Below are 22,522 nucleotides of genomic sequence, written 5' to 3' on the forward strand. Positions count from 1 at the left end.
GCTGCTGCTGAGCACAGCTGGGCAGGGGAGTCTGGCCAGTCCTTGCTAACAAGGCAAACCAGCTGAGGTACAGGGAGGCGTGCAGAGCCCAGAAGGAAAATTGCTTTGCATTTTAGTTAGAAGGAAAATCTCCTCTTTAGTTAAATAGTCGGTAAGGAGCTGGTTGTTAGCATGCTCATGCTATCTTCCCACATATCATACTTCCCTCTAAGTGTCCCAAATACCTTCTACTTCTGCTTTCTGCTCAGGACAGGGATTTGTTTCCTTGTTCAACCTGTTGCTCCTGCATCCCTGTCAGCATCCCCTGCCTGCATCTCACCCCCTAGAGAAGTGATAGCCCATGGGCACCAGGTACCTGAAAAGCAAGAAGTGATTCTGTGGGAGGGTGTTCAAGGAAATTAGGTGTATCTTCAGCCTTGCTGCAGTTAGATGTCAAGAGGGCTTATTCCTATCAGCAGATCCAAGTTGCTTTACCTCCTACCCTCCAGAAATGTTCCCCCAGACTAGTGTTATCAACCCAATTAACATTTCAAAATTCTCAGCTTGCAGGTGCTGGTTTCAGAACAGCAGTCTTGTACAATGTTGAGCAATCCAGTTGGCATCAATTTGTTCTTAACCCCTGTTCAAACTGCAGACTCAAATATGCTCTTTTTCTTTTCAGTATTGTGGACAAAGTAAATAATCCTGAACAGCACAGGCTACATTAAAGATAATGATGCCAAAATTGTTTTGGTTTTTTTTTTTTTTTTTTCTCTTATGCACGTCAGGAATTCACAGTTGCTTTATGCACAGTTTATCCTCCCACAATCTAGGTATTTTTAGCTGTTTGATTTAGCTGGTACAGCTATGGCTGCTGCCAAGGGAACTGTGGGGTGAGAACCTCAAGTGCCACTGCCCACTTTTTCCAGGTGTCCCAGGTATTCATCTTCTTTGCAAAAAGAAGTACATTAAGATTTGACTTGAAATTGAGAGTACCTGCAGCTTGTGAGCAGAAGAGGTGGCGTTGCCTGGAAGTGTCTGAACACACTTGCTGGGATCCATTGCTTGCAGTGACCCTGACATCCTTTCACAAGTGGGGATGTGGCTGATGCTGCCTTGGGCAGTGCAGTGGCAAGGCACAGCCTGGCATAGCCATGACCCAGAGGCATACCCCTGGCCTGGGTGGCCTGGGACAGACCCCTGGGGGGCAGTGGCAGCAGGAAGTGCTGGAGATAATGTGGTTAATGCTGGTTTAAGGAGAGCTGGTCACTGGCACAGTCACACGTTGGCACTCACTCTGCCAGTGTGGACTATTGCTTGTCTTCCATCAGTCTGCCAGTCTTCTGTAGTTAACCCCAGACACCTTCTTTTCCCCTGAAGACATGTCTTACCCAGGACTTTTCCCTTTCTTGCAGCTCAGTCAGGACCTGCCAATGTACTTGCATACACCATGTACCTCAGCTGCCTCCTGTTTTACCTCACCCTGAAATCTAAAATACCCCCGTAACACATCTTTGTCTTCCCTCTTCCTGTGAGTGCTCCAAACCTTCTTTCCTCCAAATGATGCTGGGCAACACTGGCCAATATTTTCAAAACAGAGCATCTGCTGAAGGGTGGCTGCAGCTGCTCATCCTTCCTGGAAAATGAGAGATGTTGAGGTACAGATTCAGACACCTGATTTTAGGGAAACCCTTTCCACCTTTACAGCTCAGGAGGTGCTATCCGTGGAGCATGTTTCTAGTGTCCACATGCTTGCCCTGCTCATCCCTCATGTTTGCTTTCTGCTCTTGCCATTCTTTTCAACCCTGCACCATTTCCAGGGCAGACTGTTCTTGTTTGGAGCTGCAGGGTCAGGAGTGAAGCTCTGTGTGAGTGCACTGGCAATGACTCTGGGAATTAGGCTCTAGGCCAAATTTTGGCAGGGAGTGAAGCCCACTGAAGTCCATGGGTATCTTCCTGTTGGTGTAATGGGCCTGGGAGCAGACCTGGACTTTGACATTCTTCACAGCAACAGTTCCAACATGAACCTTTGGCATTGTGTGAATAATAGATAGTTATTTTAATATATTGTTTCCAAAGCCCACAACTTGTGTTGGCAGTCAGTGCTCCTAAATGCAGAGAGCTGACTGGCAGCCTGAAACAAAGGGACAAAATCAATAACATAAGCTTCATGTGGCCAAGGACAGTCTCTGTGTAGTTGCATCCAACCTGATGTATTGACAGAATTGCTCATCAGGAGTGTTTCTGATTCCAAGGAAAGAGAGGCTTTGACAGATTTCATTAAGGCCTGTCTAAGAAATAATAGGATATTATACACAATATGTTTATGTGTTTTACAAAGCAATGATAGAGTTTATTTCCCATGGATGTTACTTTTCTGTTACTGTACCATTTAAGATCACTTTTCTCTAGCAAAAGAGGCCTTTGCACATTGAGCTGTTCCAGCTACAAAACAGAGACTCTTTAGGGACACAGAGAGGATATTTGCCACTGGACATTGTGATTGTCTTTTGTTAAGCTAAGACCAAAACCATCACCTGCTTCCTTTTCCAGGGTGCCCTGAGGGGACACTAAAACGGGGGTCATACACTCTTTATAACCTGCAACACTTCCTCAGTGAGGCTGCTTGCTAACCGGGAAAACCCTGAGATGGGGGATCTTTAAATTCACAATCATGCCCATTTTCCTTTTCCCTTTCTGGTCATGTCTTCCTGGTTTTTCAGCTGTTTAGTTTCTTTCAGGATATTTTCTTTGCATTATAAGCTCCTGAACTTTCTGTGACACAGAAGATATCTTAAGGAGTTTGTCTTATGAGTGTTCATAGAGTTCTTATTTCTACTCATGGATGTGAAGCTTTGTAATGCCTACAGCAATGGTTTGGAAGGGACAATATTAGCACACTGGTATTTTATGCATTTTAAATCTGCTTCCATGGTCGTGGAAGCACAATGCAAGGAGAGGAGTCAGCCCTGCAATGGTGGCATATTCCCTGAGGCAAACTAAAGCTCAGGGCAGGACTGTGCACTCTGTCTCACTTTTATTGACATATGTTGATTTTTTTACTGCTGTTTGCTCAGTGGGAAGTGTGGTTTGGGTGCCAGCCCTGCTCAGACAGGCAAGCATTGCCTGCAGTATCCATTTCTGTGACCTGGTGCTACTGTTGTGCTACTGCCACCCCAGCAGTGGAGAGGACACTAAAAGCACAGCATCATAATTCCAGCTTTAGTGCTGGACTGGGTGTGTATTAACTCCTGTATGTGAAGACATAGCTGGAAGCAATGGGAATGCAGCTTTGATCATTCCAAGGCTGTTACCATGGCTGCTACCCGTGGCCACGGCTGCTTCTTATGATTTGGGAAGAGCAAGAGGTTACTTCAACCTGTGGATTTCAAGTAGCCAAGGATTTTGCATGGCTGTTGTAAAAACTGGCATCTGCTATTTCCAGCTGTGCTATAAAGCAAAATTAGAATGAATTTGGGTTGGTATATCTGTGAAAGAAAGCTCTGATGCTAAAGTATGCAGCCTTCAAAATTGGTACTAGGACCTTTGTATGTAATAAGCTAAAAATAGTGTTAATTATTTTATTTCTGCAAACTTAAAAAAGAAACAAAAGAACCTTTCTGGCCAGGTGCTGCCATTGCCAAATATGCATTTCAGTTAAACTTTGCTGTGTTTACATTTGTAGATAATAAAATTCTTTGGTTTATGGACTGACAGAAGATAGAAAGCTGAGATTAAAGTATCAGATTTGATAAGGTTTGTTGTAAAGGAAAGGTAATAACGGAACAATGCCTATTTAGTCAATTTTCTAGTTATTAATGTGTTTTAGAGAGCATCAAGCTTTCATCAGCCTTTCTTGTCTTCTCTTTTCTTTGTAATGCATCAGGGTATGTGTCTGCTATTAGATCTTTTCATTAATTTGATGAAGGATGAAGATGCGTAATTCTAGTTTTAAGTCTCCTCTTCAGCAATGACAATGACTCAAAAGACAACAGTGTGCTTTGACTTCCACCTTGTAGAGAGCACTTTTGTGGAAATTATACATAGAATAATATTGTCAGAATAAAAATTGAGTGTGCAGGGACCACATTTGTAATTAACACATTTTTGGCGTAGCCGCCAGGCTGTTCAGAATTCCCTTCATTTGTTCATGGATCTCTGAGACAGTAAGAGTCTTATTTTAATCTTTCCACCTTGTTTTTGATAAACTTGGCTGCAACAGCTCTTAAAAGAACCTTTTATAATTTCTTAAGGACATTTGTATAGCTTTTGTTGTTACCCCAGTGTCTCAACCTTTCATCATCTGTACCCTCTACTTCACAGTGTACATGTTAAGTGCTATTATCCCTACTTTATGGGAGAGAAACTTGAGGACCAAGTGACAAAATCCATTGGTACAGGGATTTTAGGAGCCAAGCCAACAAAGGATTTGTTGAATCCTTTTTCTTTCTTTGGTCTGTCCTGTGTTTCCCTTTCCTCAGGCTGTCTGGGTGGCTTGGGCTGCTAAGATCCGGGCTGTCTGCTCAAATCGCTCTTAGCAGGGTGCCTGCACATCCCATCTGCCAGCATGATCTGAGTGTTTAGAGCTCCTTCAGAAAGACTCCTGCATCCAGCAGGTTTGCTGAAGCCCCCACATGATGGCTGTGAGAACTGGTGGCAGCTAAGTCTGGGCAATGTGTGTGCACTCATCTGTTCCAAGATCTGCTCCAAAGAGTAAAGTGCAGCCAGAATTTTCCAGCGTAGCAACTTGAAGGTTGTTTCACACCCCTGACTGAAACCATCTTGCACCTGCCATAAACATGATAGGGACTGTATCATAAGACCTTTGGAAGCTCAGATGGTTTTTTAGCCTTTTTAGCAGATTGGCAGCTGCATATGGTGGGCATCCCAAACACTGAAGGCCATGAAGTATGGCCACTCCACAAAACAGTACTTCCTAATGATAATTCTCTGGCATATCTGACAGGAAACCTTTTAAACATTCATGTAGTATTTCAGTTGTAAATCCCAAAACACATACATTACTGGGTATTTAGGGCTTAAGTCATTTCCCAAAAAAGACAAAAAAAATTCCACTTTCTTTATTGCAGTTGTTCCCAACCTCAAAGCCAATGTTGTCTGTTGAAAATAGAATAGATACTAATTTGGTCTCATAAAACCACAGATTGTTTCAACTTTCCTTGAGTTTCTGAATGAATAGCTGATCAGATCCTGTGATGCTGCTCTCAGCCTGACTGAGATATGAAAGAGGCGCTTGTCCAGCCAGTTCTATGGCTGTGCCATTCTTTTGTTGCCTATAGCACACATGCTCGGCTCCTTTTTTACTCTCTTTTTATTTTAATGCTCTGCAACAGGGTTGCACAAAGCTGAGCTGGCTTTTAAAACACAACTTCATTTTGCAGCTATATGTCTGTGCCCAGTTTTCTTTTGTGCTGCCCATGGAACAAGGAGGCTGTGTGGTATCTGACACCAGGCTTTTCTCCAGTGATTTATTAACTGTGTCAGAATAGCTGTTGTGAATGCTGGGAAGCTCTTGCATATTGTGACAGTTGATATTGATTATGACAGTTTGTAGACTCTACTGCATTGTCAGACAGTGGATCGTATTTTGTCTTCTTACTATACATACCACGGGCTATAGATCATAGTGTTGTCTTAAAAAAAGGACCCATTGTCCAGCACTCTGGCTGGTATGAGGGAACTTCTGTAGCATATTGTGCAACAAATAGCAAAATAGTTCAGGCACCCTATGGGACAAACAGGCAAATGTCAATTGCTTTAGGAAAAAAAAAAAAAAGTGAATAGTTTGTTCTGGCCTTTCAGGGGAATGAGCTGTGCAAATGATAGACATGGGTAAACTAGTCTGAGGATGTCATTTATGAAAATATTCTATCCTGTGTTATCTGTTGACCAGAAATCCACATACCATAGAGGAGGAGTTTGCAATGATGATTTTGGCTACCAATAATTTGTAAAGGTTGCTTTGGGTCTTGATGGAAGCTGATAGTACAGATTTCTAGCATGAGTCTGAGGAAGAGAAGATAAAGATTTTTGCAAACCTGGGAGAAAATGAAAGCTGGTATGTGAGCTTCTGTGATGGGAACACAGAATCACAGAATAATATGATTTTTTATTTTGGAAAAGGCTTTTAAGATCATTGAGTCCAACCATTAACCCAGCTTTGCTAAGCCCACCATCTAACCATGTCCCCAAGGGCCACATCCACACATCTTTTAAACACCTCCAGGAATGGTGACTCCACCACTTCCCTGGGCTGCCTGTTCCAATGCCTGAGCACCCTTGTGGTGGAGAAATTCTTCCTCATACTTAATCTAAGCCTCCCCTGGAGCAACCTGGGACCATTTCCTCTTGTCTTGTCTCTTGTTACCTGGGAGAAGTCAAACAGATCACTCCAGACAATGTCCCCTCCTGGCTGATTGGTTTTAGCCAGGCAGTAGTTAAAGTAGCACACAGAAGAAAACATTTTTCTATTTGCATAAAAGCTGCTTCAGTGGGGAAAAAGTCAACAGCTGAGCTTTTACAGACAACCTGATAGGAGGAGGGAGTCAAAAGCCATTTTGTTAATTATGCTGCTGTGATTTACTATATTGCTGTGATAAAACTGGAGGAAAAATCTTCCAACAATACATTTCTTTTTAAAACAAAACCACACTTGAGATGGAGTGGTGACAGTGAGTAGGAAAGAAATAATTCCAGTTTTTTCTGTTCTATTTCTGCGTGACCGTAATGGGTCATAAAGTTACACTTAGAGATAACAAACCTTAGCAAAATGACATTTAGCAGTCTATGCTGTTAGAATTTTGATCTCACTCTAATTGATTTAAACACAGTTCCTGATGCAATTTACAATCATTGATGTGATTCAAAATCCATTTCTGCACGTACCTTGTGGTTTAACTGAAATCAGTCTTAATAGCAGGTTACTTGTGTAATTATTTTCACTGGGATACTTCAGACCAAGGCTGTGACACTGAGCTGTGGCCTAAGGAAACTGGGCTCAGTTCTTAACCCCACTCTGGGGCTCATATTGGCCACTCACACCAGTTCATCTCTCTCGTGAGATGAACTCATGCCCATTTAAGGTTGTTTGTTTGCACTGTGAGATCTTTCAGAAGGAACATTTCCTACCGGAAGCCACTCTTGATCTCATCTGGGATTTCTAGATGCTGCTCTAATGCTAACCATATTTTCTGTAATGCAATCTGTATTTTAATGAGTCCCTAATGTTAGCAAGGAGACACATTTAAAGTAAGTTATTTGATTTCAGTGATGATGCAACTCCCATTCCATACATGCATTGAAGTTAGATTAAATTTAGCACTCATTGTGTCATAATTATTTTCCATAATGTCAGAATAATATAGAATTCGTACATTCACAGTACTGCTGTAAGCCTCAGGGTGTGCTGAAATTTTACAGTGGCAACTCTCAGTCCAGTGTCGGGTATTAGTGCTATATTTTTATAATCATGGGTTTTATTGCAGAACAGGCACAGCAATATCAGAAACGCCTTAAAGGAAGGAAAAAATTGAAGAGTTTTTAAATGTCTGCTTTTCACTACAAGCATATTTTATTTAAATTTTTCTAATATTCATAAAATATTTGTAAGAAGTTACATGTGAAAAATGAAGAAGTTCTGGCACTCAAATGTGAAGACTTGTTTCCTTAAATTACTTATCTGAAGCTCTGGTCACAATTCTCTGTTCAGAGTTCTGGCTCCTTAAGCCTGAGACCACACCTGAAGAAGATAATTTTGGTATTGTGCTGTGAAAAGCAGCAGCTTCCCAGCACCAGCTGTAGAGTAGCGGTCACTGTCATGAGAGACACCTTCCTCTTGGTGTCCCTTGGCCATCATAGAACCCCCAGACTGTTTACACACTAACCCTTGCTAGTTATTACACACTAACCCTTGCCTAGTGTCTTCTCCAGGTGTTCTTGCCTCTTTGAGATGTCCAGGGTCCTTTGAGTTACAATTCTTAAGAAATTTTATTTTGTTTTCCTGAGAAAAAGCAATGGTAATAACTGTAGAAGGTGGATACATTTCCCTCTCTCATCCTGGTGCCCAGAACTGAGTGCCTTGCAGGTCTGTTTCGTTTTCAGGAGACGGAGGGAGCCTCCCTGTCTGTAGGTTGAAGCCTCTGAAGCTCTCTGACATCACTGTTATTTTTCTCTCTTCCCTTCAGATGGTGTTCACAGTGTCACTGCAGTCTGCACCCTGCGTGTCACCATCATCACGGACGACATGCTCACCAACAGCATCACAGTGCGGCTGGAGAACATGTCCCAGGAGAGGTTCCTTTCTCCCCTCCTGTCCCTCTTTGTGGAGGGGGTGGCAACCGTGCTCTCCACTGCCAAGGACGGCATCTTTGTTTTCAACATCCAAAACGACACGGATGTCAGCTCCAATATCCTGAACGTGACCTTCTCAGCCTTGCTCCCTGGTGGCATTCGAAACAAGTTCTTCCCCTCGGAGGACCTGCAGGAGCAGATCTACCTCAACAGGACGCTGCTGACCACGATTTCCACACAGAGGGTGCTGCCTTTCGACGACAACATCTGCTTGCGTGAGCCCTGTGAGAACTACATGAAGTGTGTCTCCGTCCTGAAGTTTGACAGCTCGGCCCCGTTCATCAGCTCCAACACGGTCCTGTTCCGCCCCATCCACCCCATCAATGGGCTGCGGTGCCGGTGCCCGCCGGGCTTCACCGGGGACTACTGTGAGACGGAAATCGATCTGTGCTACTCCAACCCTTGCGGCAGCAACGGGCTCTGCCGAAGCCGGGAGGGCGGCTACACTTGTGAGTGCTACGAGGACTACACCGGTATGTGTTTATCTTATCTTTGGCCCACGATTTGCGTGGTAGACCAGCAGCCAGGCCAGCTCTGTGTCAAGCTGAAATTGCTGGCATTCTTAGTCAAAGGCAGGAAAAGTCCTGGCGCTGCCTTCTAGTCAGGGGAAGGTTTGTGAGTGTCACTTAGGGCAAGTCCCACATCTCTGTGCGTGCACGGTGCTAGGAACTGTGCCTTGCTCCAGGTCATGCAAGGGGACTGTCAGCTGCTGAAGAGATTTGCACTGTGTGAATTTCTGCTCAAAATGTTTTATGCAGACACATTTCTTCTGTCTGGAAGGAAAAAGGTGGGACACATCTCCTGTTTCAGGGGTTTTCATGTAAATCCATTGCAGGCCCCTTCGCATACCGGGGCACAGTGTGGGCGCACAGCCTGGTAGGAGCTCCTCAGCCCCTGGTCACCAGCCAGCACAGAGCATTAGCATTGTTCTTGTTCCCAAAAAGCTGCAGTAATACACACTTAAGGGAAATACTGTAGCTCAGCTCTGGTTTGTAAATGTTCAGATAAAACTCCAGAAGGACGTAGCTGCTTCCAGGCCTGTCTCCACAGCCCGCTGAGGAACGTACTTTGGCTCATCATGGACTTGACAGCTAATAAAGATCAAAGTGCTGCTTCTCAAACACTCCTGAGAAGTTACAAAAGAATATTAGGTGAATGTTTTCTGGTGCTCCAGTAAAGTCAGTGGGATTATTTATGTATTTGAAATTGCACACGCATTTAAGCATTCTGCACTGACGTGCTGCCAGCTGTGATTTACACTGACAGCTCAGCAATGTCTGCTGTGACCCCGGCAAACAAGGGGTGAAGCAGAGGGGGTTGGTTCCCAACACTGCCTCTCACTGCTGAAGTTATAAAAAATTGAAACCATAAATTATTTAAATTCTGATGTGAAAAAAATCTCGTTGATGTGGATCCAGCCCTCCAGGTGGAAGGGTTTTCCCTCACAGTCTCTGGCTTTTGCCTCAGGGCTGTCATCAAAAATGTGACTGTGGAAGGAGCCAGGAGTTAGTGAGCAGGGACATGGCAGCAAAGGAACTGGGCTTTTCCCAGCATGGGGACAGGAGGTGCTCCCTCAAATTTATGCAGGGCTTGGGGCAGCAGGACCTTTCTAAGAAGATGGGGACAATTTTTTTGCCTGATGGGAGAAAGCCTGAATAGAACTGTGAGATGGTTGGGATATTTGGTGTTTGTTGAGGAGTTACTTTCATGCCAAGCTTCTCATTAATGACTTCCATAGTGAAATAGATTTTAAAGTCCATTATCCATAAATACACAATACACACAGAACTGGGCATCACAAAATAGATTTTATGATCAGTAGATTTCATTAAAAATGTTTGTATACTATTGTACTGTAAATAGGAAGTAGCAAGATTCATTAACCAAAGGTATGCCTAAAAATGAAGTTAATACATCTATGTCTTAATTTTGGAATGACATGCATTCCATCACGTTTTTAGAATCTCTTGCTAGAAATCTTCATAAAAAAAAGACTAAATATACTTTAGAATGAAAGATAATAAGCTTATATTAATAATTGATGAACGTGTTTAATACTTAATGCTGTAGTCAGAACAAACAGCACATATTTAGAAGAGAAGCATCATATTATTCATACACAAAGAAGGATTTGATCTGTAAGTCTCTTTTCAGTGCATAGTAGTTGAGTTAAAAATTAACTGTCCTGCTGTCAGGATATTAAAGTGGTCAGAAGTTAAGGAGGGAGCACTGCTTATCACTTTGTTGTCTTTAGGTTTCAGAGTTAACTACACTTGAGTGAAACACTTTCTTCTTTGGAAGAACAGTCTGATCACATTCAGACTGGCCAGAGAAAAACACTTCCAACCATGATAAAGGGGGCTCTGGACTACTTTATCCCAAAAATCAATGCAAATATTGTAGAATATTTCTGGTTTATCACTGGATAAATGCAGTAGAAATTTAGTACTTGTTCTGTGGTGGATTAAGTTACTTTGATGCCTTTAAGTTCCATGTTGCATTACAATGTTTTGTTCATCAAACCCAAACATCTACCCAGATATGGTGGCCATTAGTTCCTTGATTTTCATCCCCTTTACAGAGCAAGGTAGAAAATGTTATCAACAAGTAATCTATGCCCAGAAATATTTAATGAAGATACATTATTGAATTTTGTCCCAATCTCCTTTAAGTATTGTTCTTTTACCTATGATTTTAATAATTTCTTTAAATATATTCATATGCATTTGCAAGTTCAGTTTATAACTATTAATCATAATATTGTGTTTTCAGCTTGGATGTGAATTTATTGTTTACAGCAATCCAGATTTTCTATCTATTTGATATGTAAATAGCATAGGTTGGTTTCAATAACAGCAGTGTGTGTTGGCTCATGGAATGCAGTGGCCAAAAATTGGAATGAGCAGGGAATTGCCAAGTCTGAAGTTTGGAAGATTCTGGTATTACTGAAATTTTATGACGGTACTAACTTGGTGTAGTAACATACCATTATGAGGTACCTACAAATCTTTGAATTAATTGTAAAAGATGAAATATGAATGGTAATAGTCTATGAAATGCAGCCTGCTTCGGGAGCTCTCATGTTTCCATTTCCCATTTAAGACCCTACATAGAAAACTAATTATAAGAAAATACTAAGATCTGTCATCTCTCTAGGGAGATAGGCTGCAATTTGGTGAGAAATCACTACACAATCATAACCCTGTACTGATTCTATCTGACTAGTCACCTGCTAAAAATATAGTGTTTATTTCCTGTACAAGACAATTATGTCCTATCTTAATAGGATGGAATTTCCCTCCATTTTTCTATCCTGCTTTGAAGCCCTCCATTTGCTTCCATGTAATTGTTAGTCATTTATACATGATGAAAGTTTCTCTGTCTTCAGGAGTCTTCTGTTACAGGCACAAAGGTAAACTGAGCTTCCACGAGGTATTTCTGAAACCTGATTACTGGCTAGGCTGGGGTGATTTGGAATTCACTTCACTTCCTGTGATGTAAGGACATGAGTGAGGAAGTACATATATTTTTAATCCTTTTTCTTTTTTTCAGACTTACAAGCCCTTTAACTTCTTTACATACAAATCAGTATATACAAATTGCTGTGCCATTGATGGCAGAAGCTGCTTCCTGTGATGTAAGGACATGAGTGAGGAAGTACATATATTTTTAATACTTTTTCTTTTTTTCAGACTTACAAGCTCTTTAACTTCTTTATATACAAATCACTGTAGGGAAGTGAGCAATGTACACAGTAACAGTTGTGCCATTGATGGCAGAGAGCTGTGTGCATGACTAAAGGTTAAAGGATGTCATTTTAGTTAAGCAAACAAATTTATTGAACACTATATGAAGCCTGTATAATTCTTCCAGCTTCATTTCATATCTCTTTGAGCACTGCAGAAGCAGCTGAGATGAGCTGTAGGTGAGGGCTTAGACACAGATGGAATTGTCTGTGCTCCCCAGGGAGCAACCCCTGAAGTGCAAATTCATCATGTTTCCAACACCTGTTTTAGGGGCATGGATGCCACAGCAGTTCCTTCCAGCCCCATCCTGGTGCCTGCTATGGAGCACAGCACTGTGGCCAGTGGTCAGCACCTTTTTGGGTGTGAATTCCCACTGTTCCTACCCTGCCATGAGTGGGTGCCTCCTCCAGCACTGTTCTCGTGGTCCTCCTGCTCAGCAGCCACCAAGACTGCTCTGCTCTATGGTCATGTTCCCAAAAAGCAAAATTTAATCAACACAGAACAAAAGAGCTCTAATGGAAAAGAAAGCCCACCAATTCCTGAAATAAAGAAGAAATTCAATGTTCCCACAGTTCTCCTTAGCATTATCACATTCTCACTGCCTCCTTTGCTATGCAACCCCTAGCTAGGAGCAGTTTGTAGGGGAAAAAGACCATCAGAGAATTCCCCATATCCTTTGCATCTCTCCTTGGATTTCACTTCAGAGAGAGGAGAAATCTTATGTGGTGGCAAATCTTCCAGTAATCAAATACAGCAATTAGAGATCTTCTGCGTGTTACACTTTTTTCCCTCCTAATTTGTATTTGTGATACCATATTGACATAAGGAATCATTACATCTAATGTGCCTGCTATGAATTCAAACTTTGTGTCATGAGAACGTAATTATAGCTGGTTTCTCAGCATACTGCCAGAAGTTCCTAATCATATTGCTTAGTAAGTTCTCAGTGTTTGGCTCTTGCAAACATAGAACATAAAAGTAAATGTGAGGATATCTTCTGCTTTATCTTTACTTATATCCATTCTTCAGATAGTAATTTCTTAGCTCACTCTGATACCAGATTCTCCTTTTTCAGGCCAGAGAGATTTATTTCAGGGAATTTCAGCTTTTAGGTAGAGAAATCTGGCAGCCACAGTAGTCATAATGAGTGTTTTATCTTGTGCAAGAAGGTCTGAAATTCCACTCTCAGTTGCACTTCTGCAGCTTGTTGGGATCACAGGTACGTAACAGCCAAATCCTGTACAGCAAATCTAAATTTGATTCCTTCCTCACTGCATCTTTAACTCCTTGTTTAGATTATGGAAGGCTGTGGTTTTGTGACAGCAAGTATGAACAAAGGTTATCCTTACTGGCCTGTGGAGCTTTGACAACATTTTCAAGCAGCTGTGACCAAGTTTTTCTTTAATACAAAACACCAAACAAGAAATTCTGTCATTCACAAACACTGCCATGAATATGTCCATTGTCCTTGCCATATGACAGCTTCATTGATCTTCATTCAAATATTAAGGGAACACAACAAAGATACTGAAATGTTTTGTATCCTTGCTGCCTTAACAGTATCTTTTAGTCTAGGTCTTCAGAGTTATGCTACTGGACTCCACATGGTTTTACATACTAAAGAGATAAAAACCTAGGCAAGGTCTAATACTCTAAAAAACATACCGTCAATTTTAAGATTTTAAATACAATTACAATTATTAGAGTGCTGGATGATTTGCAGTATTTCCAGAATTTGAACTCTTAATGGGCTTTTATGAGGTTTTTCTGCTGATTTTGGATGCAGGAAAAACTGAAGAAGAGTGCTGACTAACTTTCATTGTTTCTCAGTGCCTCGAGTAGAATACCTGCTTGCTTTACCTTGCAATTTCTGTATGGCAATACTGTGAAAAAGCTGGTGGAGGGTGATTGCATGACAGCGAAGGTCTGGACAGTGTTGAAGGTTTAGATATTTTTTTATTATTTTTTTTCCTTTTCAGCAGTGCTATGCCATGCCATTATTCTGATGCTTGTTGTGAATCTAGGTCTTCATAAGAGCAGCATCATTTACTTTCATTGCTGTGGACCTGAGTCTCTGCAGCTTCTTCACATCTGATGGAAAGATAAATAATTGTTTTCTTGTAAGATCCATCCTTACAATTAGTACTCTTGGCTGATGTCCCAGCACAGTCGTTTCCATCCATCTTCAACCTTCTCTGTTTCATCAGCCCTTTTCTGCCTTTAAGCAGTTATCTGTTGGTGTAGACATGGCAAGCTGTGCCCCCACACTGGCAGCAGTTGTGTACAGCCAGGTGCCTCTGTTTCCTCCCAGCCCCTTCCAAGCCCCCAAGTGCTTACAGGACTTGGGTAGCTTGCAAGGACCCCACAAGCAGAGAGGTGGATGGTCCAGAAGCAGAGCTTAAGTTCTCCAAACACTTTTCAGAGCATGACTGGTGTAAAAGCTGGAAAAGGCTATAATTATTGTTATTATTACCTTCATCAATGACATAGACAAAGGGATCGAGCACACCCTCTGCAGATTTCTCAGACGACACCAAGCTGAGTGGTGCCATTGACACACCTGAAGGATGGGATGCCATCCAGAGGAACCTGGACAAGCTGGAGAAACGCATGGTATTGCCATGAGAATCTCATGAGGTTTAAGAAGACCAAGAGCAAGGTCCTGCACCTGGGTTGGAGCATCCCTGGTACCAACACGGACTGGGGGATGGACAGATCGAGAGCAGCCCTGCCAGGAAGGACTCAGAGGTGCTGGTGGTTGTGAGGCTGGACATGAGCTGCAATGTGCTCTTACAGCCCAGAAAGCCAGTTGTGTCCTGGACTGCATCAAAAGCAAGTCAAGAGCAGCTGAGGAAGGGCTACTCCTGGGCTGCCCATGGCTGGAAACCTGGGGGGATCCCTGTGAAAGGCATTTCTTTCCTGATACGGATTCTCAGCAGAAGTCTGTGCACCCACTCACCTGGTGCGTTTAACTCTGAGATTTGCTGTGCATGTTAAAACGGGTCCTTGCTTCTTTTTGTGGCAAGGTTTGCTGTTCATGCATGCAGGGATGGGGCCAGCACACCACAGCCTTACAGCTGGATCCAAGTGATGCTGCACTGGGGTTGTGGCCCAGATATCACAACTGCATGACTGCTTCCTCCAGAAGATAAGTGAAACAATAAAAACAGAGTAAAAAAATTCAGTCAAATTCTGAAGTCTATTATTATCACGTTTCTGTTGATTATATTCCTGTCCATATCTGTCACCAAGTCACAGGAGATGAATGTTGCAAATCTGGAGTTTATATCAGATTCTCAGGACTTACTGAAGACGTCTACCATTTCTCTAGGTGGGTTTTTATCTGGAGGGTATGTCCTTCAGCTAATCTTCAACCTACGCTCACTTGTCAGGATGCAAAGAGCCTTTGCTAATTGGATTACTGTGGTGTACTTGTTGACAGTTTAGCTCTCAAATGCTGTACATGGCCTGCAGCCTTCACAGCAATCTGCTATGCTTTTTCTTAACCCAGGCAAAGAGTTGTATTGCATTACCCTCCTCCTGATGTGCATAAACTAGCTGCACAGTTTTCACAGTCATGTCCAAACCCTCCTTGCCCTCACCCCAAGGTGCTGCACATGGGATGGTCTTTGATTCAGCTGACCTGCTGCAAGTGCTGGGGGTTCAGATGCCTCATCTGGAGCCTTGTGTCTTATCTTCCTTGCCCATGGAAATATTTGCACTGATCAAAGTCCTTTGCTGTCATGTGGAAACCTGGCTACAGACCTCATGTTGTGCTTGTTCTTTTTAATTAGTTTTATAATTATTTGACAGGACTCATGTTCTTGCTGTGTGCTCCTGCAGTGGAGGCACGATGGGTGCTTTGTAGCAGCAAGTAGCAGATCACACACCAATGTAATCACTTAGCTCTGGTTTCAGGAGCTACCTTAGTAATTAATCTCCAATATACTCATGAATTCAGCTCTTCCAAACAGTTCCGTGTCCAGGAAATCCTCCTTACTGATTATGGCTTATCTTCTTTTGCTTCTCCATAAGACAGCTGTGGGGCTGGCTTATTCTTCCCTTCATTTAGCCACTCCCCTCAATTGTCAGTCGAAAAGTCTATCACTGATAATTTTACACTTTCTCCCCCGATTTTGATTTTAAAAAAAAAAAAAAGTAAAAGTAGCATGTAGCTGGAATTCAGTAACCAGGTAACTCGGGCAGTAACCTGTTTCAGGATGGTTCCATTCTCACAGTGACATTTTTACACTTGCTGGCTCCTAATGCCCTTGGTGAGATCACGGTGGAAGATGGAGAGAAGGCAGGTTTTTGGCTGTGGGCTGTACAGTATGAAGTCAAGGCTTGAGGACATGAGAGGCCTGCAAGCACAGACTGTGGTGGGACAGGGTTGCAGCTGAGGGACAAGTGCTGCCCCAGCTCTGCTACAGTGCAATAGTTTAGGTGTTTAGTGTCTAGCCCTGATGGCCAGGTATAACCTCAGGATGTTTTGGGTTGGAAGGGACCTCTGAAGATCAGTTAGTCCAAGCCCTCCACCATGGCTAGCATTGGTTTCAGTCTCTTTTTCAAGTTGAATTTCATTAAATGCCTGTTGTGAAAAGAACACATTTGACCCTGACACCATGCCCAGCTGACTCCTGTTTGCTGTCAGGCAGCCTGCTCTGTGTGAGCAAGGCAAGCTGCTGAGCTGGCGTGGGTACCTGCCTGCCTCTGGCACTGGCCTCGCTTCCCACCCCTTGGCAAGGAAATGTGCTGGGAGTACGAGCTCTCCATGGTGTCCAGTGGCAGAGACACAGGGAGCACCTCAGCTTTCATGTTGCCATCCTGGTTAACAACAGACTGGTCCAAATTTAGGATTCCCTTTATTCTAGGGCGTGTGAAATCTCTTTTATTGTACTTTATTGTGTATGACATTGCTCTGTCAATTTTGAGCAGTTTCTTGAATTATTTTCCTGGTTTTATATTGATGGTATTTCTGTTGCCACACCTAAATGGGAGTCACAATTCTCCCAGGCTTTTTGAAGACGTTTGTTTATAGTGCATTTTCTTATCATCATTGGTCAAAAACGTTGGAAGTGAAGTGTAATTAATCAAAGTGGAGGTATTTGATATTATAATTTTATAGGTACATGTAAAACCCCTCCTCACTGATGTAGTTAAAGTCCCACACACTGTCATAATTGTGAACATGTATATGCATTGCAGATCCTTGGTCTCACAGGAATTACACACATGGAGGTGTGTTTTCATTAAAGTATTTTAAACAGCAGTTTATTAAACTACAGCAAATTTCTCTGTGACCATAGTTTACAATTGTTTTCATTAATCTAGCCAAGTTGAGCCTTGTGCAATGTAAGATTTAGGGGTTTTTTCCCCACTGTTAAATTTCAAAAAGGAGCTGGATAAAATTTTAAGCTGCACAAGTGCATTCTCATTACCCAAACATACACTTGTTAAATGTCAAAACAATGCATATGTTAGAGTACCCCTTAAGTGGTTGTGGTTTTTTCTCACTGGAAACAAATCAGGTAAGAATAAAGGAGGAGAGAAACGAGGAGAAAAACCCAAAAACTTGCCTATAAGTTATTTGTGCAGAAGATAAAATAATAATGAATAGTGGTTTTTTTCCTTATGTATACCTTGTGTTCTGAAAATCCCCTCACAGTGTTCACAGAAGGATGGGAGTGAAAAAAAAAAAAACAAAAACAAAAACAACAACAACAACAACAAATAAAAAATTCCAGGACATCTGAAGTGAAATAGTCTAGATCTTCCAAAACAAAAGAAAAGAGATTTAGCTTCCAAGGATCAAAGTAATGGGGCTCATTTTTTCCTGTCTGCAAATAAAAAACTAGGAAACAAAACTGGGAAGCAGTAAGACTGAATTATTAAAAAGATGTTGGACTTCTCTATATATATTTATAATTCCCAAATTAGACATTTTTGTTTTCATCAGTGGATAAACAATGGGAAAGTGGCAGGAAGGATGGTTGGGTGCAGAGATGAGGGTATCAGGATGCTATCCTGTTAGGAAGGAAAAAAAGCATGAAATAATTTCTTGTGTCTCTGTTCTTTGTGCTATGATGATTGAAAGTTTCGACAGTTGAGCACCAGACTGAGGCACTTGGCCTTGAACATCAAGATAATTACAGTTGTGCAGAGCGTGGTGGGAACCACAACCTCATTGTTGCTGCAAATGCTCTTTTGTTTGGAGCACCATGGTTCAGTGGCTGCATCGAGCCCTGCTCCTCCTGGGGCGGGTTTTGTACGGTGCCCCCGAGCGCGGCTTCCAGAGCAGCCACAGGCTGAATCCCCCTGAGTGTCTACAACTCAGGATGAAGATACTTTACTTCAAGCTGTCTCTCAATTCTCCATAGAGAAGCATATGAGACCTTTTATAGAGCATTTTCATATACTATAATTAAAAAGCATGTTTTAATTAGATAGGCCGGCTTCAAAGGGTCAGCACAACTGATGTGCATATTGTAAGAAAGATGAAGATATGAAGATTAATGCCTTATATTAATAATTAAACATTCTAATTGACACAATGAAGTGTATTAACGCTAATAAGATGGTAATCATTTAAGGTTACTTTAAAATGGAATGGTATTTAACAAAAAGGCTGAATTTTAATTCACTGGACTGCTGTAAGCATAGTTAAGTACAAGCTATGAAAGCTGGCTGGATTAATTTTTTAAGAGTTCATTTAAAAACACTTTTTAAGAAAGTAACTTTTGAATTTCCATCTGTTCTGTAGGTTTAAAAATACATGGATTTTGAGATTTTCTGTGCTAGATGTGTGTGACATTACAATCCCTTTTTCATGACTCATTAAGAAAAAGTCAGTTTCCCTGGTTAAGTTGCTTTCTGTTCTCAGTTTGTGTTCCTGTGCTGTGTACCAAATATTTTTGAGGCTACCAAAACACAAGATTACAGGATTATCTTTTTAACCTTAATCCTTTTAATTTGACAAGGAAAGGGACATTTTTGATTGTTTTTTTTCAAAATTTTCTTTCAATGTATAACAATGAGAATTTGATCAGCATCAGATTGTTTTGCCTGTGCTGCCTATCCCATGATGCTAAACCACTGGGCTATGATTCACAGTAAAGATGGTTAGACAGTGCTTTTACCTTTCTTTTAAGCTGATACTTCTCATATAAAATAAAACATAGAGCTCTGAACTCCTAGCCTCCTAACACGTACTTACAATGGTAGATTGACTTTGAGCATGGTTTTCTGTTGCATTATTAATATTTTATGGCTTATCTTCAGTTATTCGCACTAATTGGCCATTACGCTTCTTTCCACCAGAGCTTCTGGGACCACCTAGGGTGTGAGGGGGCATGGTTTGATTTGGGGCCTGCCTGGTTCTAAATTGCCATGATATTTACCATAGCAATGGAATACACAGAAAATGGGAGAGTGCGATTTTCCTGTGAAAACTTCTAATTTTATGGAAAACACAAAATGCTCTCACCAGCCCTCCTTTAGTGGAGACGTGTGGAGGTAGCTGCTTGTGCAGTCAGTCCCGGCGGGCTGCTGGAGGCAGGGGGAGATGGCTTCTCTGTTTTGTCTCCTGTGAGCTGAATCATCATGTTTGTAACAGTTACATGGAGAAAATTAAGTGGGATATTAGGGAAATAAGGGCTGAACTCTCCTAAAGAAAAGAGCAATGTTTGCCCTTGAAAGGGAGACACTGATCTTTTCTGTATATTCTTTAGCCTTCATTTTTCTTCTTCTTTATGAGTTATTTGCAGATATCTCTTTTTGAACTGCTTTGAGATGCTGACTTGATCAAAAACAAGTGCTAAGAGTTTTCCTCTTGCCCACCAATTTAGGAACTGGGAGTTGCAACCCTTTGGTGATCTCTGTAGAAAGCCGCTTAAGGGAAACCAGGCTGAAAGTGAGCAGGAAGCCTGATGGTGCCTGAAAATGTGTCTGGTTTTCCAGCTCCTGAGTTCCTGTTGATAAAAGATGTTATTGCACACACACCCCTGCCCCTGCCACCACGCCTTGCTTGCTTTCCTCATTCACATAAACAGTTTAATGTATTTTGAAAAGCCCAGTGGGAGGCCAAAACAGCCTGTGGAACAGCAGCCTTGTGGAGTTAATGGTCTTGGTGGTGGCATTTGGTGCCCAGGAAGAATTGCAACTCTGTGGCATGAAATAATCTTTCTTGTCATCTGAGCAGAAGCACAATGAGCCTGTCCCCTTCTTCTGCCTCACTGCTGCCCATGGAAGGAGGTGAGAACTAGGCCTGGCAGGTGGTTCCCATGCTGGAGTGCCTGCAGGCGTGCAGGGATGCAAATATGGATCAGCCTGCAAAGGTTGTCCCAAAGGGAATCTGTCCCACCAGCCATGGTGGCTACTCCAGTCTTTGGCTCCCTCCACGTGCCCCTCCTCAAGTAACACTTCTGGAGAGGAATCAATGGGCACAGAGAGCCGAGAAAACAAAATATAATATCAGATGAATATATAGTAAAGGTAGATGGTGATTGTGCCTCTTAAAAATAAATGGAGGGAGGGATATTCCTCTGTAAATGAATGTGTTATGCAAAAGGATGCTTTGTTCTTACACCTCCAGCTTCTTCACCAGTTTTAAGGTGGGATTTTTAGGAAGAGATTTATTCCAAGTAATAATGCAAATTGCAGACACAATGGCATAATCTAGTTTGAGGTTTATCTTTGACATCTATAATAATGTTATCCCCCTGATAATACATCCAGAGATAAAGCTTAGGCTTTTATTGAAAGGCACTGCTTCATTACCATATCTTACACCAAATCACTGCAATTTGCATTATGATGAATTGTCTTACATGTAAATCTGCCACAGAGTTCAACATAACAGGAAATTTTTGTGCATTTCTTTTTTCTCATGTGTAGATTTGTACTGTGTTTAGCTCTGTGAGAGAGACAGAACCTAAAAGGTTTCTAAAGCTTTACCTTACAGGTCAAATGCAGGAGATGACACCTTGCAAGGGCCCTGTGCATTACAGTAAATAGTTCAATAATTTAGAGAGGTTAGGAACCATTGTCAAGTCAGCCAAGATTAAAGATGAAGACGTTAAGAAATTACCCACTGGACCCCACAGGGAAAGATTTGTTGTTAAGTAAGTGTGGCAGGCTAAAGGCTTGGATGTTAGAGGCCTTTTCCAACCAAAACGATCCTGTGATTCTATGGGTTTTTCTCCTCCACCACATCTAAAGCATCCCAAAAAAGTGCTTTTTCTCAGCATTTCCTCAAAAGCCTGGGGGTGATTATGTCTGGTGCTGTGGAGCAGGCAGCAGGGGGAAAGCAGACACGTTGTGTGCACCCTGCCCACTGCAGGACACCAGTGCCCAGGTTTCACACAGAGATGCCTCTCTGTGAGTTTGCCATTGAGCATGTGCCCCTCCTCTGCAAAACAACCCTCTGGGGCTTCTTTTGGAGGTATTGGCACCAATCCATGGGCTGGAAAATCATGAGTTACCTCTTTTTTTTTTTTTTCAAAACCATAAGGTGGGCTTCAGAATTGGGTGTTTTCTTAAATAGAGAATCTGGCTCCTTGCTTACCATGGTGCTGTCAGGAAAAAAAATCACAGTACTCCTGCTAAATCTTGGTTTCACTTCTAGTGCTCACACCATTCTGGCCTCATGGCTGGAAGGTGAAAGATGAGTTGCCTGGTGTGGATAGAGTGGAAACTTAATGCCTGGGTATTTTTAATCCTCAACAAATACACATGGGAGGGAAAACAAGTATTCAATTGTGACTTTTGTCTATGCTCTGTTCTTGCTGGCGCTGGTGGAAATTGCATAGGAGAATGACGGTAGTGACCATGCAGCATTGAGCATATATCTTCTTGAGAACATGCTCATAATTTCTGAATGCACAGACTAATTCATTTCTCCAACAGATGTGCCCCAAATATCACTAATCCTCCTCAGTATTGTTTCTTCTCCCTTGCACCTCCCCCAATTATTCCTTCTCATTTAAATGCAAAAACACAAAACAACCCAAATCATCAATCCATCCATCCACCCTTCTCTGCAGGGTGTCTTTTGTTTCGCTTTGTTTTGTGACCAGGGAAGGGGAGGAGTCGAGGGAAAGTGGAACATCTTTGCTCATGCCGGTGCTGCTCTGGGATCCTGGGCCTGGTTTGGGGCTGTCACAGGGCCAGGCACCATTGCAGTGGCTGCTCTGCATGGGCATTGCACCAGTGGGCACAGCCCGGAGCAGCTTGAGAGATGGAGACCTGCTTTTGCTGCTTTTGCTTTTGTAAAACACAGTTCAGCTTGGTTTCCAGTGGGGATGGATCAGCACGTAGAATGGGGTCCTGGCCTCTCCCTTGCCTGTTTGGCCCATGGGACATTTTCATGGTGGTCCTCCTTCTCCTCACAGGAGCTTGCAGGAATTCAGAGCAGCCAGGGTGCAGAGGTT

At 42.3% G+C, this 22,522-nt stretch overlaps 1 protein-coding gene across 1 annotated transcript in view; it reads left to right on the forward strand.

Annotated features, from left to right (window-relative positions):
• The window catches only part of CELSR1 (cadherin EGF LAG seven-pass G-type receptor 1), a 162,154-nt gene that overhangs the window by 58,836 nt on the left and 80,796 nt on the right, over positions 1-22,522 (forward strand). The window contains exon 2 of the mRNA XM_041474688.1: positions 8,184-8,822. Coding sequence (XP_041330622.1) covers positions 8,184-8,822 — 639 coding nt within the window. The remainder of the gene's footprint in view (positions 1-8,183; positions 8,823-22,522) is intronic.

The sequence above is a fragment of the Pyrgilauda ruficollis genome, unplaced genomic scaffold (genome assembly GCF_017590135.1).
Source record: "Pyrgilauda ruficollis isolate IOZ18807 unplaced genomic scaffold, ASM1759013v1 scaffold33, whole genome shotgun sequence".
NCBI lineage: Eukaryota > Metazoa > Chordata > Aves > Passeriformes > Passeridae > Pyrgilauda > Pyrgilauda ruficollis.